Below are 17,157 nucleotides of genomic sequence, written 5' to 3' on the forward strand. Positions count from 1 at the left end.
CTTCCTTCCTTCCTTCCTTCCTTCCTTCCTTCCTTCCTTCCTTCCTTCCTTCCTTTCTTTCTTTCTTTCTTTCTTTCTTTCTTCTTTTTCTTTCTTGCTTTCTTGCTTCCCTCCCTCCCTCCCTTCCTTTCTTTTCTTTCTTAGTTTTTCGAGACAGGATTTCTGTGTGTAGCCTTGGCTGTCCTCGACTCACTTTGTAGACCAGGCTAGTCTTGAACTTGGAGTGCTGGGATTATAGGTGTGTGCCACTGAGTTAGCTTTAGTCTGCTTTCTTATAGCACCCAGGATCAGCTGCCCATTGGTGGCACTGCCCACAGTGAACTGGGTCTTCCCACATCAATCATCAATCAAGGAAATGTACCCAGGCTTGTTACAGGCCAGTCTGGTGGGGACATTCTCTTTTTTAGTTTTTTGAGATGTAGCCCTGGCTGCCCTAGAACTCTATGTAGACTAGGCCTGCCTCTGACTCCCAAGTACTGGAATTAAAGTCATACGTGTTACCACACTTGGCCCTGGCATTTTCTTTGTTTCTTTTTTTAAGTTTTTATTTATTTATTTACATTAAATTTTTTTTTCTGTGTATATGTCTGCCTTTGTGTATGTTTGTGTACCAAGTGGGTGCAGGAACCCTTAGAAGTCAGAAGGTGGCTTTGACCCAGGAACTTGAGTTACAAGCTGTGGTGAACTGCCATGTGGGTGCTGCCAGTTAAATCCTGATCTACAGGAGCAGTAAGTGCTCTTAGCCGCTGAGCCATCTCTCCAGCCCATGAGATATTTTCTTAACTGAAGTTCCTTGTTTGACGATGACTCTAGCTTTTGTCATAGTTGACATAAAATTAGCTAGCACAAATAGTGTTCCTGGATCATATTGTAGTCCTATTTTTAACTTAAAAAAACATCCATACTAATTTCCATAAAAGCTGAATAAGTCTCCCACTAGCAGTAAATATAAATTCATATTTTTTCCACATCATCCTCTCCAGTGTTTGTTATTTGTTTTCTTTATGATAGACATTCTATGGTAAGATGAAATATCAAAGTGTTTTTTAATTAAAATATTTATTTGTTTTATTTGTATGAACATTTGCCTGCATGTATCTGGTGCCTGATACAGACATCAGAAGAGGGCAGAACTGGAATTACAGATGATCATGAACCACCACGTGGGTGCTGGGAACTGAACCAGGGTCCTCTGTAAGAGCCAGCGCTCTCAAATGCTGAGCTATCTTTCCAGCCCCTCAATGTGGTTTTAATTTTCATTTCCTGATGAGTTAGGATGTTGAACATTTTTTGAAATTGCACTTAATGTACTGTGTGTGTGTGTGTGTGTGTGTGTGTGTGTGTCGCTATGGCTCTATGGCTCTGTAGAATAATTTGAGGTCAGATATTGTGATACCTTCAGCAGTATTTTCTTTGCTTAAGACTGCTTTGGCTATATGTGGTCTTTTTGTATTTCTATGTAGAGTTTTGATTTTTTTTCTCCAGTTCTGTAAAGAGTGTCATTAGAATGTGGGGGAATTTTTGTAGGAATTACATTAGATTTATAGATTACTCACAGAGACCCACCTGCTTCTTCCTCCTGTGTGTTGGGAAGCAGGGTCTCATGTAGTGGAGGCTGGTCCCCCTCTAGCTGAGGTCGACCCTGAGACCCTGAGACCCAGATGTGCCTGCTTCCACTTCTGAAGTGTTGGGATTATAGGAGTGAGCTGCTATACCTGGCTCCCAAGTCATTTCTTTTTCTTTACATTTTTAGTTTAGTTTTTTTTTTTTTTTTAAGCCTATGTCTTTAATTCCAGCACTTGGGGGCAGAGATGGGGGAAGTCTTTGTGTGTTTGAAACCAGCCAGGGTTATGTGGTAAACCCCTTTTTCAAAAATGAAAAAGAAAATTCCATCAGAGTTATATTTGCTATGAGTGATGGCTCTCTAGAACTGTTTAGGAAAAAAAAATTAAGATGCTCAGTCATAACATTGAATGTCAAGGGTGGCTCATTATAATGGAAAATAGAAAAAAAAAGAGTGACTATTCTCTCAGCTAGTAAACTCACCATTATTGAAGTACTGGTAGAAAATAACATTATTATTGCTAAAATATAACTCATTTATCATTTTGCCTTCCTTAACAGAAACAACTAATTTGTGATTAGGTGAGGTTTTTTTTTTGTTTTTGTTTTTTTTTTTTAATTACAGCATAAGTGCCTATCATCTTGGGATGAAGTGAATTAATGAGCCATTTTCTTTATGTTTTTCTTAATAGGGAAGATGGAAGAACTGAGTGAAGCCCTAGCTAGTAGCTTTTCTGTGTCTCAAGAACTGAATAGCACAGCTGCCCCACACCCTCGCCTGTCCCAGTACAAATCCAAGTACAGTTCCTCGGAGCAGAGTGAGCGCCGCCGTCAGTTGCTAGAACTACAGAAATCGTAAGGGTGCTTAACTTCCTTGGTGTTTAAACTCCTTTCTCTGTGCTGGGAGCTGTGAATCATTTGTGAGCAACTAGTCTTGTTTCCATAGAACTCTCTTTACAGAAGAAGGTCATTTCCTGTTCAGAAGGTTCAGTGGGTAAATTTTATCACAGGTAAATTATCTTTTTTCCCTACATTTTTGGGAAAATAAGGAGGGAAAAGCTCAGTTATTTGGTTAAATTTTTCTGTTTTTCTTGGCATCAGTACTGAACTTTGTGATTGAGGGACTTGTGAAAGCCTAGAATTCCCCTCCCCACGGATTGCTCATGTGTGGCTTCTCACTGTGATGATGGTCTTGGTATGGTCTTCCCATCTGCCTTCTGCTCATATGTTTCTGTGGTACCCTTGGGAATTCAAGTTAATTCCACAGAAAATCAGGAAATGTTTCCCATACGCTTATCTAAGTGATAAAATGAACAAACAGGAAAAAAAACAAGGTAAGTGTGTTTTAGGCTGCTCTCTCTGAAGGCCTATCCTTTTGTTCTCAATGCATCTTTAGCCCTTTGGGTTCAGAAATTAAAAACTGGGAATTAAAAGAAACTAGCCACAGCTATGCCACATGTATAGAGTGTGCGTTTTGTGAAGCTCTGTCAGTATGTGAGTTAACACAGACAGTTCCTAGTGATTTCTGAGTTGTTTGCTGATTACAGTCCCGGTTCTTCCCGGTTACTTTTTTCTTCCCTATTTTCTTTCCTTTTTTCTCTCTCTCTTTTCTATCTATCTATCTATCTATCTATCTATCTATCTATCTATCTATCTATCTATCTATCATCCATCCATCTATCTATTTATCTATCTATCTATATCTGTTTTTCCAGACAGGATTTCTCTGGGTAGCCCCTGGCTGTTCTGGAACTCACTCTGTAGGGCAGGCTCGCTTCACACTTCCAGAGATTCACCTCCCTCTTCCTCCTGAGTGCTGGGATTAAAAGCATGTGCCACCACTGCCCAGCTTCTTCCCTGTTTTCAATTGTACCTTTATTATTTTCAAATAGGTAACACATTCATATGGCTCAAAATACATGGAAAAGTAAATGGTGAAAATGCTCTTTCCTGTTCTTTCCCCAGTTCCTCCATTGAATTTCTAGTTTCTTGTGAACCCTTGCAAAGCTATTTGATGTTTCTGCTTATTTTATCTTATACAGTGCTAAAAATTGAGGCTGGGGCTTCATGCATGACAGTCAAGTACTCTATTAACTGAGCTAAATTCATGTCCTAAACTTGATTTTTGTTTGAGACAGGATTTCATTTTATAACTCAGGCTGGTCTTAAACTCATGGTCTTACCTTAACCTCCTGAGTACCAGTGTTATAGGCTTATGACACTGTACCTGGCTTCTGAGCTTTTGAAAAAAAAAAAAAAAATTTCAGGCCAATGAGTTGTCTGAATAGGTAAAGATGCCTGCTGCCAAACCTGTTGATCAGTGCTCTTTCCCTAGGACACAAGTGTAGAAGGAGAAAACTGCCTCCTTACAGGTCTGCCCTTATGTGCACATGGCACATGTGTGCCCACACACATCCACACAAACTCAACCACACAGAATAGATAGAAAAATGTAGTAATTCAGTAGCAATGTACTGTACCTACTATATCTGCATATTTGCTTAATAGTGTGTTATTCTTGTCTTTTGTATTATTTATTTATTTGAGGTAGAGTCTCAGGGATTGAGTGATGACTCAGTGGGTAAAGTGCTTGCATAAGGACTTCACGTTAGATTCCCAGCACCCAAGTCAAACCTGATTTTGGCAGTGAACATCTATAAGTTCATTGCTGTCTAGGGCAGACATCAGTGGTCTCCAGAGCTTCTTGGTCTACTAGTCTAGCTGAAGCAGCAACCTCTTAAGTTCAACAAGACGCTGTGTTTCAAAAAAAACAAGGAGAGAGAGACTCCTGACATCAATCTTTGGCATATACACAAACATACATACACACACACTCTTTCTCACTCATTTGCACACGTGTGCACATATACACATCCTTTTTTTGTTTGTTTTGATTTGTTGTTTAAGACAGACAGGGTCTTATGTAAGCCTAGGCTGGCTTTAAAATTACTATCTACTTTGCATGCTGGGTTTACAAGTATGCTCTACCATGCCTATTTTATGCAGTGCTAGAGATCCTAGCACTCATGCGTGCTAGGAAGGCAGTCTTCTAATTGAACTATGTCCCTAGACACATCATTTCTCTTTATGGTGCCAGGGATTTCATTAAGTGGATGGTTCATAATGTAGCTTAACCAGTCCCCTGTTGCTGGGCACCTGGGTAGTTTTCTTTCTATGTGATTACAAACAGTGCTAGGAAGTAATTACGGACATATATCCTTCTGCACCATCCAAGTATTCCAGCTCTCTTCCATTCTTTAAATAAAGGGTCATTGTTCTTTTATATGTCCTTGTTAGTATGCAACTTTGTGGGAATGTGTATGAATATGTGCATTCAAGAAAAAGAAATAGAGCCGGGCATGGTAGTACATACCTATAATACTAGTATTCAAGAGACAAAGGCTAGCAGATCTCCGTGAGTCCAGGGTAAAATTGACCTATACAGTGAACTCCAGGCCAGTATATATTGAAACCCTTTCCTAATTCAGAAAACAAATAATAAACAAAAAGAAAAAACCAACTGAGCTGGCATGATTGCTTAGTGGGTAAAGGTGCTTACCTCCCTCCTGAGGCCCTGATTCCAGCCTCTGCTATCCATGTAAAGGAAGATGTCTTTTGCCTTCCACACACATGCTGTGCCATATGTATGCCCACACACATGTGCTTACAAGACAAAAATAATAGAAAGAAGAAACCATGTTGGTTTTAGTGTCTGATTTCTTGGCTTAGCTTTGTGGAAATTGTAAAATACACGGTGTTACAAATTAATCTGTAACAATTATGTTTGAAAAAATTTTCCTTCACAGTTCCCTCAATTTACAGAATTTTTTTTGTTGTTGTTTTTTGTTTGTTTTTGTTTTTTTCAAGACAGTTTCTTTGTGTAGCCTTGACTGTCCTGGACTCACTTTTAGATCAGGTGGGCCTTGAACTCACAGAGCTCCACCTGCCTCTGCCTTCCCCAGTGCTAGGATAGAATATGTTGTTCTTAATAAATAAACTGGGGGCTGGAGAAATGACTCAGTGGTTAAGAACACTGTCTGCTCTTACAGAAGACCCAGGTTCACTTCCCAGCACCCACACGGCAGCTCACAACTGTCTGTAACTCCAGTTCCAGGGGATCTGACACCTTCACACCTAGGCACATAAAATAAAATTAAATAAAAAAATTATAAAATAAATAAATAAACTGGGCATATCAGTGCACATTAAAGAGAAGTTAGAGGTAGGAGAATTAGAAGTTAAGTGTCAGGGATGGAAAGATGGCTTAGTGGTTCAGAGTGCTGGCTCCTCTTTCAGAGGACCCAAGTTCAGTTCCTATCACCAACTGACGTCAGATGGCTCACATCATCTATCATTCCAGCATCTAGAACAGTGGTTCTCAGCCTTCTTCATGTTGTAACTCTTTAATACATAAAATTATTTTTCTTGCTACTTCATAATTGTAATTTTGCTTCTGTTATTAATCATAATGTAAATATCTGTTTTCCCAAGGTCTTAGGTGACTCCTGTGAAAGTGTCATTCAACCCCCACAGAGGGGTCATGACCCACAGGTTGAGAACTGCTAATCTAGAGGCTCTGATGCCCTCTTCTGACCTCCAGAGGCAGCTGCACACTTGTGCACAAAGAAAGTGTCATCGTGGCCTAATAGGTAGTTTGAGACCAACCTAAGCTACTTGAGACTCTGCCTCAATAAAACAAAGCAAAAGCCTGGGTGTGGTGGTGCATGCCTACAATCCCATCACTTAGAGGCAGGAGAGTCTATGAGTTCCAAGCCAGCCTGGTCTATATTGCAAGTTACAGGACTTTGCAACCAGGACTACATAGAGAAACTATGTCTCCAAAAATCAAAACAAAACAAAAACAACAACAAAAACCCAACCAAAAACAAAATCAAAACAAAACAAAAAACAACAACAAAAACCCAACCAAAAACAAAATCAAAACAAAACAAAAGGCTGTGGCTGGAGGACCGTCATCCATCCATCCATCCATCCATCTATCTATCTATCTACCTACCTACCTACCTACCTACCTACCTATCTACCTATCTATCTTTATTTATTTTATACAGGGTCTCACTATGTAGCTGTCCTGGAACTCACTATATAGACCAGGTTGGCCCTGAACTTACAGAGATCCACCTACCTCTGTCTCCCTGGTGCTGAGTTCAAAGATGTGTGCCACTACACCAGAATAGGTGTAATTTTTTTTTTTTTTTTACACAGACACAAGGTTTCTCTGTATAGCCCTGGCTGTCCAGGAGCTCACCTTGTAGACCAGGCTGGCTTTGAACTCACAGAGATGCCTCTGCCTCCCAAGTGCTGGGACTAAAGGAATGTGCCACCATGGCCAGGCTAGATGTCAAGTCTTAAGCCAAGTGGCCTCTTTTATTTTATTTTATCTTTTTGGTTTTATGAGATAGGGTTTCTTTGTGTAGCCTTGGATGTCCTGGATTTTGTAGACCAGGCTAGCCTCGAAGTTACAGTGATCTGCTTGCCTGAGTGCTGGGGTTAAAGATGTGCACCACCATGCCTGGCTAGAAGTGACCTCTTTTAAAAGTCAAAGAAGAAAAGCCTGAGCTTTGAGTTTTTGTTTGTTTGTTTACTTGTTTTTATCAACATGCTGTCAGAAGTGGAAAGCCCCGAAGATGTTCTTGTTTTGCACTTCTCACTGAATTTAGCTGTTTCCTCCTTCCCATCTCTGAGGCCTTTGATGAGTCTGCCAGGCAGGAAATGCTAACTGCTAGTCTGGAGCGCAGTTGGGTAATGTGGGTTAAGTTTACTGAGCCAGTGAATTTTGGAAATTCTTTTAAGAATAAATATTTTACTTTGAACATTCTTAAGAAACTGAGGAAGGCTTAGTGTGTTCAGAGGGAGTTTCCTGATTGGGAGCTCTGAGGAGACAGTCACTAGTTTAATCTCACAAAGGAGATTCTGTTATTTCTTACCCCACCAGAATCAGCTAGTTGCTTCCAAATTTGTCGTGCTGGAATTGAATGATCACATTACAGGATCTCTTTTATACTATGTGTAGACCTGTCCTTACCTTCTTCTCTTCTAGCAAGCGGTTGGATTATGTGAACCATGCTAGAAGACTGGCTGAGGATGACTGGACAGGAACGGAGAGTGAGGATGAAGAGGAAATGGATATTGACCCTGGCAAGAAGTTACCAAAACGCTATGCTAATCAAGTGAGTGGTCCAGAGTTCTGCATTTTCCACATGCAGCCAAAACCTACCATAATAAGCGCTGCCATGAAAGGAGGATTGGCAAGTGTAATGATAAGGAATTGCTGTTGTATTTGTGGAGAGACTGGATTGTAGCAGAGCGGGTTTATAGCTCTGGTGGCTGACTTAGAAGCATTGATGCAGCTGGGTGTATTGGAGTACCACACTTTTAATCCCAGCACTTGGGGGCAGAGGCAGGTAGATTTCTATGAGTTTGAGGCCAACCTGATCTATATAGTAAGTTCAGGACAGCCAGGATTATGTAGAGAAACCCTGTCTCAAACAAAACAAACACAAAACCAAAAAAAGCACATGTAGTGTGTGGACAGTGCTTTGGAGTTGCTTGTCCATCTAGCCCATGCTGTTAAGCACAGGCTGCCAGCCCCCTACAGAAAGCTCCTGAACTACTTCTCTAGTAACATATCCAATGTCCTCATCATCCTTTTTCATTTTTGGGGGGCAGGGAACATAATCCAGGGCTTTGCGTGTGCTAAGTAAATACTGTGTCACTATTTAACTAGAACCTAGCCTCCTCTTCTTTTGTCATTGTTGGTTTTTGAGATAGTATATTTCCATGTAGCTGTGGCTGGCCTGGAACTACTATGTAGATCAGGTTGGCCTTGAACTTACAGCAGTCCTTTCTTTTGCTGTAATTACAGGCATGCACCCTCATACCTGGCCTTCCATGTAATCTTAAAAAACTTTATCTATCTATCTATCTATCTATCTATCTATCTATCTATCTATCTATTTATTTTTGAGGCAGGGTCTTAGCTATCCTGGAATTAGAACTCACTGTAACGACCAGGTTAGCTTTGAACTTACAGATATCTGCCTATTTCTACATGCCAAGTACTGGGATTAAAAGGTCTGTGCTACCACACCAGCTTTTTTTTTTTTTTTTTTTAATAATAGTCATTGTCTAGTTTCCTATTCATCACCCCAGTGTCCTCATCCCTTCCTTGGTTGGTAGTCTTCCCAGCTAGAGTATTTGGAGGCCAGTCTTGGCACTGTACACTGAGGTGGACAGGAAGTGCATCTGCCCTTAAATAAAGAGATCCTGTGCAGAACATCCAGTTGACTAAGGTAATGTTGAACCTTGAAACACCTAATCACTATGCCACACTTGACAAAATGAGCCAGGTATGGTAGCTCCTACCTGTAAATCCCAGCATTTAGTTGGCCAAGGATTGCCAGGGGTTCAAGGCCAGCCTAGGCTACATAATAAATTCTGTATTAGCCTGATCTACAGTATGAAATTCAATTGAGAATGAGAGAGAGAGAATACTGAAATTCTATGGTTTTTGTTTCTTTTTTTTTTTTAGTATAGTCATAGGACTGTGCAGCTATGACCATTATTCAATTCTAGGACATTATCTTTCTGTTTCGAAGGGATTTTGTTTTGTTTTGTTTTTTGTTTTTTCAAGTCAGGGTTTCTCTGTGTAGCCTTGACTGTCCTGTCCTTGCTTTGTAGATCAGGCTGGTCTCAAACTGGCTGAGTTCTGCCTGCCTCTGCTTCCCAGAGTGCTGGGATTACAGGTGTGCACCACCAGATCTTGCTCAAAGTATTTTATTAGCTACATTTTTTTGTTATCTTGCTCAAAGTATTTTATTAGCTACATTTTTTTGTTTACAATCTGATATAAGTATATAATGCATTTTGCCTACTGACTCTTCACCTTGTCTTATATCCTTCCTATCCCTACAACTCCCCTTCCCTACAAATCTCTTTCTCAAATTCATGACTTTTTGTTTTGTGACTTTCTGCATTTAATTGGGGTCATTCATATTTCTGATTTGAACCTCTACATTGGAGCCTGATGGGCTTGCCTGTGGGTATGCATCTGAGGACATTGACTCCCACTTCCCAGAATCTACCATAGCCTGTAGTTCAGCAGGGAGGGGTAGGCCCTGTTGACAAGGCTTGTCTTTTGTAAGCTCAGTTTAAGAAACAGCAGTTGCTATGAGTTAATGATCACAATGATGTAGCGCTCGTTTTTAAACTCTATTTTTCCAACCCACAACCCTGCGTAAGAGAGAGAAGGTTAGTGGAGAGAGGGAGTGCAGGCACCTTTACTTCTCCTAGCTGTTTAGGGTCGATGGGTTCAATCTCAGTCAACAGCAGGTGCAGCAAGTAGTCTCCTCCAAGTTGTATTGAAATGTTTCTTTCCATCTGTCTCCCAGCCACCACACCATTTGTCTCTGGTCTCTGCTCTCTCCAGACTGCCACTCACCACCATTGCAAGCTGTGCTTTCTCTTTCTGGGCTCTCATATTTATATCCTCAGAGCCCTAGACCATGACCCTCTCTGTGCCCCAAGAGGCAGGCCATGCCTGGCTTGGAAGAAATTTTTTTAAATGTTGTTTTGGGGCCGAAGAAATGGCTTAGTGGTTAAGAACACTTCTTTCAGAGAACTGGAGTCCAGTTCCCAGCATCCATATTGTGGCTCACAACTATCTATAATTTCAGTACCAGAGAACCCAAACTCCTTTTGGTCTCCTCCACGGTCATCAGTGGTATGATGTATATATGAAGGCAAAACACACACAAAATGAAATAAGTAAATGTAAAATAGCTTTTTAAAGTGTTTTCTAGCTGGGTGTGGTGGTGCACTCCTATAATCCCAGCAGTAAGGGAGGCAGAGGCAGGCAGATCTCTGAGAGTTCAAGGCCAGCCTGGTCTACAAAGTGAGTCCAGGACAGCCAAGGCTACACAGGGAAATGATACCTTGAAAAACAAAACAAAAACAAAAGTGTTTTCCATGAATCAGTAGCCCCTATAAAAACTATTGGCAATCTTGCTAGAATTCTTTTTTTAAAATGTGACTATGCCTGCAAGAGTTTCTGTGCACCATATCTAAGAAATAGACTGGAATTTTCCCCCTCCCCCAGATTCTCTGTGTAGCTCTTATTGTTCTGGAACTTTCTCTGTAGACCAGGCTTGTCTCCAACTCAGAGATCTGTCTGCCTCTGCTTCTCAGTGCTGGGATTAAGGGTGCATGCCATCATTGCCAGTTCAGGCCTGCACTTTTAACATTCAGGAGGCAGAACCAAGAAGGTCATAAGTTCAGAGTCGTTTTCACCTACATAGTGAGTTTCAGGCCAGCCTGAAAGAATTGAAATAGCATCTCCTTAAGTTGTTCAGGCAAGCTGTGAATTTGGCAATCCTCCCACCTGAGCAATCCTCCAGTAGTAGAGATTATATACCTATTTCACCATGCCTGTCTCCTAGTGCCTTTTATCATAACACGTGGCATGTCAACTTGGAAATGATAGTTAAGTCTGAGCATGGCTCAAGATGAATATTCATTTCTGAAGTGTAAACCCAGAATGTAGTAGTTATGATGGTAGGCAGTAGGCAAGGAAGGAAAGGGAAAGAGTCCTGTACTTTAGACCTTGAGGTAAGTGAGTAAGTAGGGTGTAGATGGTGATAATAAGGGCAGATGTCAAGTCACCAGCGAATACCCTCTATCTGTCATGCTTTCTGAGAGCACTTGGCATGAAAGTACCTTTGTTCTCAACTTTTATTTGTATTGTATTATGTATGTAGGATGTGAATGCCTTCTTCTTGTAATGTTTGAATAACACACTCCTGATCTTTTACACCATTTTTTGTGTTCCTAGTTGATGCTTTCTGAATGGTTAATTGACGTCCCTTCAGATTTGGGGGAAGAATGGATTGTGGTTGTGTGTCCTGTTGGGAAAAGAGCCCTTATCGTGGCCTCCAGGGTGAGTAACTACTTTCCTGCCTCTTATGCTAGCAAGCCTAGTATGTGATAAAAGGGATTTTGCCTCTCATTTTCATCTGCCACATCAGCTCTGCCTGGAGTTGGCCTCACAGTGCTTTCCTGCTGGGAGAGGCTGTTGTAAGCCATCTCTGGGCTAATGACAACCCTATAAAATAAAGAAGGAAAAGTCAAGAATACCTGTGAATGCCTAATGAGAATGGGAGCTTTCTACTTACAGGGCTCAACCAGTGCCTACACCAAGAGTGGCTATTGTGTCAACAGGTTTTCTTCCCTTCTTCCAGGAGGCAACAGGAAGAACTCAACAACAGCCAAAGGTACCTACATATGATATCCATTTTCTGTGTTTTTTGATTTTCCTCCTACACTACACTATTCCTTTGGTGTTAGGGCTCAACACAAAAGATCTCTGAGGCTTCAGGGGCCAGCCAGCATATTCAGTAGGTGAAAGTGCTTTCTGTGAAGTCCTTATGACCTAGTTTGGTTCTTAGAACCTACAGTGAAAGTTAACTCCTAAGAGTTGTCCTCTGATCTCCACACAGGACTCGTGTTACATGCCATAACACATGCCCATGTAGCATACATAATAATAAAATGTTAAGCCAGGAGAGGTGGTCCAAACCTTTAATCCCAGCACTTGGGGAGCTAGAGGCAGGTGGATCTTTGTGAGTTCGAGGCCACCCTGGTCCACAGAGTGACTTCTAGGACAGCCAGGGCTACACAGAGAAATCCTGTCTTGAAAACAAAACAAAACAAAACCTTTAAATGACTCTACCACTAAACTACAGCCATAGTCCTCAGTTTTGTTTTGTTTTGTTTTGTTTTGTTTTGTTTTGTTTTGTTTATTAATGTGAGCCATGTGTCTTAGCGAGGGTTACTATTGCTGATTAAACATCATGTCCAAAAGCAAATTCCAGGGGAAAGGGCTTATTTGCCTTATACTTCTGCATTGTATTTTATCATATAAGGAAGCCAAGACAGGAACTCAAATAGGGAAAGAACCTGGAGGGAGGAGCTCATGCAGAGGCCATGGAGGGGTGCTGCTTATTGGCTTTTTCAGCCTGCTTTCTTATAGAATCCAGGACCACCAGCCCAGGCACAGTACCATCCACCATGGACTGGCTGGGCCCTCCCCCACCAGTCACTGATTGAGAAAATGCTCTATAAGCTTGCTTGCCTACAGCCTGATCTTAATGGAGTCATTTTCTTAATTGAGGTTCCCTCTTCTCAGATGACTTTAGTTAATGGCAAGTGGACATAAAACTATCTAGCATACCATGTAACCCAGGCAGGCCTGAACCTCCTGATCATCCTGCCTTAGCTTCCCTTGTGCTAGGATTACAATCTGAGATTATAAGCATGTACCACTATACCCAGTTATTTACTAAGTTTTTATCATTAAAAAAAAATCTTGTATAGCCCAGGCTATCTTCGATTTTGCCACGTAGTTAAGACATGAAATCTTTACCTTCTTTGATCTACTTCCCAAGTGGTGGGATTATAGTCATGTGCCATTACGCCTGGTCTATTTGCATTTTTTGTTACCTAGGACAAGATTAGGTATGTTTTTGTTTGTTTTGTTTTATGAGACAGGGTTGCTCTGCGTATCATTGACTGTCCTAGAGTCACTTTGTAGACCTTGCTGGCCTCAAACTCACAGAGATCCACCTACCTCTGCCTCCCAGAGTGCTGGGATTACAGGTGTGCACCACCACACCTGGCTCTTTAAAGTTTTTTAAATATATTTTATTATTTTATGTATATGGATATTTTGCCTGCATGTTTATCTGTGCACCGTTTGTATGCAATGCCCCTAGAGGCCAGAAGAGTCTGTCAGAACCCATAGCACTAAAGTTATAAAGTCCTGTGAGTTTCCATATAGATGCTGGGAATTGAACCAGGGTTCTCTGAAAGAGCAGCCACTGCTCTGAGCCATTCCTCCACCACCATGGTTTTGCTTATGAGACAATTTCATGCTGCATAGACTGGCCTTCAAATTGCTCTGTAGCTAAGGAAGATCTTAAAGTTCTGACCATTTTGTCTCTATGTCACTGTGCCATGCTTTATGGGCTGAGTGCTGAACCTGTGGCTTTGTGCTTACTAGACAACCACTTTAACAATAGCTCTACATCTCTGACTGACGGCTTTACTGTTGTTTGTTAACAGGGAGTCTGATCAGTGGGTTTGGAGATAGAAAAAAGTTGCAAATATTCTCTATGGGAAAAAGCAGAAACAAACCAGACAGTTGTACTTAGCATTTCAGTTGGTAGCAGGAAGTGTGGGAGCTGAGTGAGGCCACAGAAGTTAGGGTTGGACCTCTGACCTGATGGGGTGGCTTCCTAGGGCTAGTGGATGTACCCTTGGAGCATGGGGGTAGATTTCAGGAGCAAGTAGGTGCATTTCAAGGGTCTGGAGGTCAGGCAGTGAGATGAGTGAGTGCTTGGGGCTGGTGGGCAGATGAATCAGAGAATTGGACATTCATTGTTATGGTGGGACCCTATGAGCCAGACAAGCCAGTTGGAGAGATGTGGGACATGGGGTTAGAGGCAGACCAAGCAAGGTGAGAGCCAGGACTGGTTTGCACTCACAGGGTCTTGAAGATGCACTGGATGGGGCTGGGTTGTCCTGCATTTTATGTGGAATTGGAGTAAAAACTACTAATTGGTTTTCAGTTCTAGTGTGGATCTAAAAACTTGTCTTTTGGCCTTGCTAGTCTCTCTGTTGAGCATCTGGAGACAATGATCTGGAAGGACTTGATCCCTGAGCAGTTACACTGCACTGTTCTAGGGCATCAATCCTCTAGTTATAGATAGACAGAAAATAGTGGAAGTTCATGCTAGTGCTGATGTTCTCAAGACTGTCTATCTACAACAGTAGGCTCCATGCCCTTCTGCTGCTTTGCATCCCAGGCTACTGATTGTCACACATTTCTTTCTTTTCACCTTGACCCTTCTCTGGCATAGCTAGGTGGGACCTCTTTAGCTTCCATTGGTGCTCCCTGGGTCAAGTTGTCTGATGCTTCTGGCCTTAGATGCAGATGAGGTCGCTCCCCTCCTTGTTGTGTAGAATCAGGCAGAGTTTGCATATGTAAAATCCCAGGTGGTTTTCTATAAAATATGTGCTGTCATTGATTTTGATATAGTCTCAGGGCCAGCTACTGTTGGTGTTCTTGTTGATCCCTGTTACTCTCCAGGGAGGAGACCACATCCCCATTCCTAGTCTTGCTCCCTGGTCAATGATGGAAATCCATGGGGGAAGGTCTTGGGCTTTAGACGTTAGAGAGGAAACCTGAGGCCTCACCACCAGAGTGATGCCACAACTTTGCTATGTGCATGTGCAGGGCAGACCTTTGGTTAATTGTTTTAATGACGCACTTTGGAAGCATCCTCCCTTCAATGTCAGGTCTCCTCAGCTGCATGGTACATGTGTCCTGTGAGGCCCACTAGGCAGTATATCTTTGAATGAAGGTTACTATGCCTTGGTAACCTTATTACAAAAGGACACACAGTTTCTTCTGGAAAGGCTCCTGAGAGAATGTCAAGTGTAATGGCATAGCGAGCTGTTTCTGGGGTGTTCCAGCCCAGTTTTCTTTCTTCTTTGTTTTCCTTAGCTACCTTAGCTTTCCTCCTACTTTGCCTCAATAAGTGCACTAGGGTTATAAGGATTAAATAATGTATTCTCGGTTATTTGAGTGGAACTGGTAAAGCTGGACCCGAAACCCTACCCTGCTTTATTCTGTACCTGCTGAGACTCATTGAAGGTTTCTCCTGTATTCCTTATGTAGTTCTCCTTTAGGTTGGCTGCTTCTTTCCTTCCTTTCTTTCTTTTTTTTCTTTCTTATCTTGACACGGAACTTCATGTAGGAGTCAGGTTGGTCATGTAGCTAAGGATGGCTGATGAATTGACTGTTGAATTCCTGATTCTCTTATCTCAGCCTACCAAGTGCAGGGATTACAGGCAAGTGGGACTGTAGCCTGCCTCCTTTACCCTGCTTTCTCCTTCTAGAATTCCTGTTGCTCAACTTAGCTCTTAGCTCCTGACTATTTCTGCGGTCACCTGATCTCTTTCCTTAAAGTAACAACTTATACTTGATATCCCCCACATGATACAGTTCTTAAGAATGTAACAAGTAATTGTAAGCCAGATATGGTTGTGTCCAGTCACACAGAAGACTAATTTCAGCTGGGGGAACAGAGCAAAACCTTTGACATACACATAAAATAAAAATAGCCTGGAGTTGTAGCAGGTGATTGTGATCCCAGAAAGCCAAGGACAGTAGAATTGCCTTAAGTTTGAGGCCAGTCTGAGCTACAATATGAGGTCCTGTCTCAAGTCAGAAGAACAACAAAATAGCAGGTTTGATGGGGCCTGCCTATAAGAAGACCAAGAGTTCAAAGTCATCTTCAGGTACATATTCCAGACTAGCTTGTCTTAAATACAAACAAACAAAACAAACAACAATAACAAAAAAGCAAACTAAAACCTGAGTCTCTTTAAAATTAATGTCCCACCTTGTTTAGAATTCCCATTTGTCTAAAGTATTATCTTGATCTCTCATATTATCTTACATCACAACATCCTTAAGCTATGCCAGGTAGCTACAAAGGGCTATGCAGAACTCTCTCCTTGATGTATTCATCGTCTTTAGTGCTGTCGGTTGTCATAAGCCCCGAGGATTGTTCTGCTTGAGCCTCTTAAGATGGGGCTCCTTTCATCATGGTGGATGGAAGCCTGGCTAGAAGCTGAGTTCTGTGTTGACTTTCTTCCTTGTGTCTATAGACTACACCATTCTGGACTGCATTTACAGTGAGGTGAACCAGACCTACTATGTTTTGGATGTGATGTGTTGGCGGGGACACCCTTTTTATGACTGTCAGGTAAGAATTGATAATCTCATGCCTTTCCTGTCTTCTTTCCTCCCGGGAAGGTGGTTCAGCATGTGGGTTTGGTACTCGACCAACTTCTTGCTATGTACAGGATGTGGTAATCAAGAACATTATCTAATGCTCCCTGCATCATTAAGGTGTTTGAATTAGCTTAGTTTAAAAAATAAGTATGAGGAACTAAAGGAAATGTAGGAGTCTGTTGGGTTTTTCTTTTTGTTGTTTGTTTTTTGTTTTTTAGAGACAGGGTTTCTGTGTAGCCCTGGCTGTCCTGGAACTCATTCAGTAGACCAGGCTGGCCTGGAACTCACTCAGTAGACCAGGCTGGCCTGGAACTCAGAGGTCTGCCAGCCTTTGGATGCTGGCATTCAAGGTGTGCACCACCACCCAGCTAATACAACAGCTCTTAAGGGAGAGGAAACAGCAGGAGGTGCAGATGGGGGCTGTTAAGCAGCTGGGGCTGCCCCTCTCTTCTCTCCACAGAAGGGCAAGATTGTTGCAGGGATGACTGAGGGTCAGAAGAGTGCCATCTTATACAGATAACACTATTAAATAAACTCCTGTCTCTCCTTCACTCACCACATGTGACCCTGAAAATGCTAGGTCATTCTTGGTATGAAACAAAGCCTTCAATCTCAACGCTTGCTCTAGGACCACTATACCTAGCTCCAGATATATGTCTGTGATATATGTCCTTCCTTCCTTCCTTCCTTCCTTCCTTCCTTCCTTCCTTCCTTCC

General features: G+C 41.9%; 1 protein-coding gene across 5 annotated transcripts in view; it reads left to right on the forward strand.

Moving 5' to 3' along the window:
- Snupn (snurportin 1) overlaps positions 1-17,157 on the forward strand; it is a 34,515-nt gene that overhangs the window by 4,758 nt on the left and 12,600 nt on the right. For 4 of the 5 annotated variants that reach the window (XM_055621936.1, XM_055621935.1, XM_055621939.1 and 1 more), the window contains 5 exons: positions 2,256-2,418; positions 7,625-7,754; positions 11,414-11,518; positions 11,756-11,852; positions 16,315-16,412. In XM_055621936.1, the coding sequence (XP_055477911.1) occupies positions 2,261-2,418; positions 7,625-7,754; positions 11,414-11,518; positions 11,756-11,852; positions 16,315-16,412 (588 nt within the window). In that variant the 5' untranslated portion in view covers positions 2,256-2,260. Of the gene's footprint in view, positions 1-2,124; positions 2,146-2,255; positions 2,419-7,624; positions 7,755-11,413; positions 11,519-11,755; positions 11,853-16,314; positions 16,413-17,157 lie in introns of all 5 variants that reach the window. The other variant, XM_055621937.1, reaches the window with a different exon arrangement.

This window comes from Psammomys obesus, unplaced genomic scaffold, assembly GCF_907164565.1.
Source record: "Psammomys obesus unplaced genomic scaffold, mPsaObe1.curated_primary_1811, whole genome shotgun sequence".
Taxonomy (NCBI): Eukaryota; Metazoa; Chordata; class Mammalia; order Rodentia; family Muridae; genus Psammomys; species Psammomys obesus.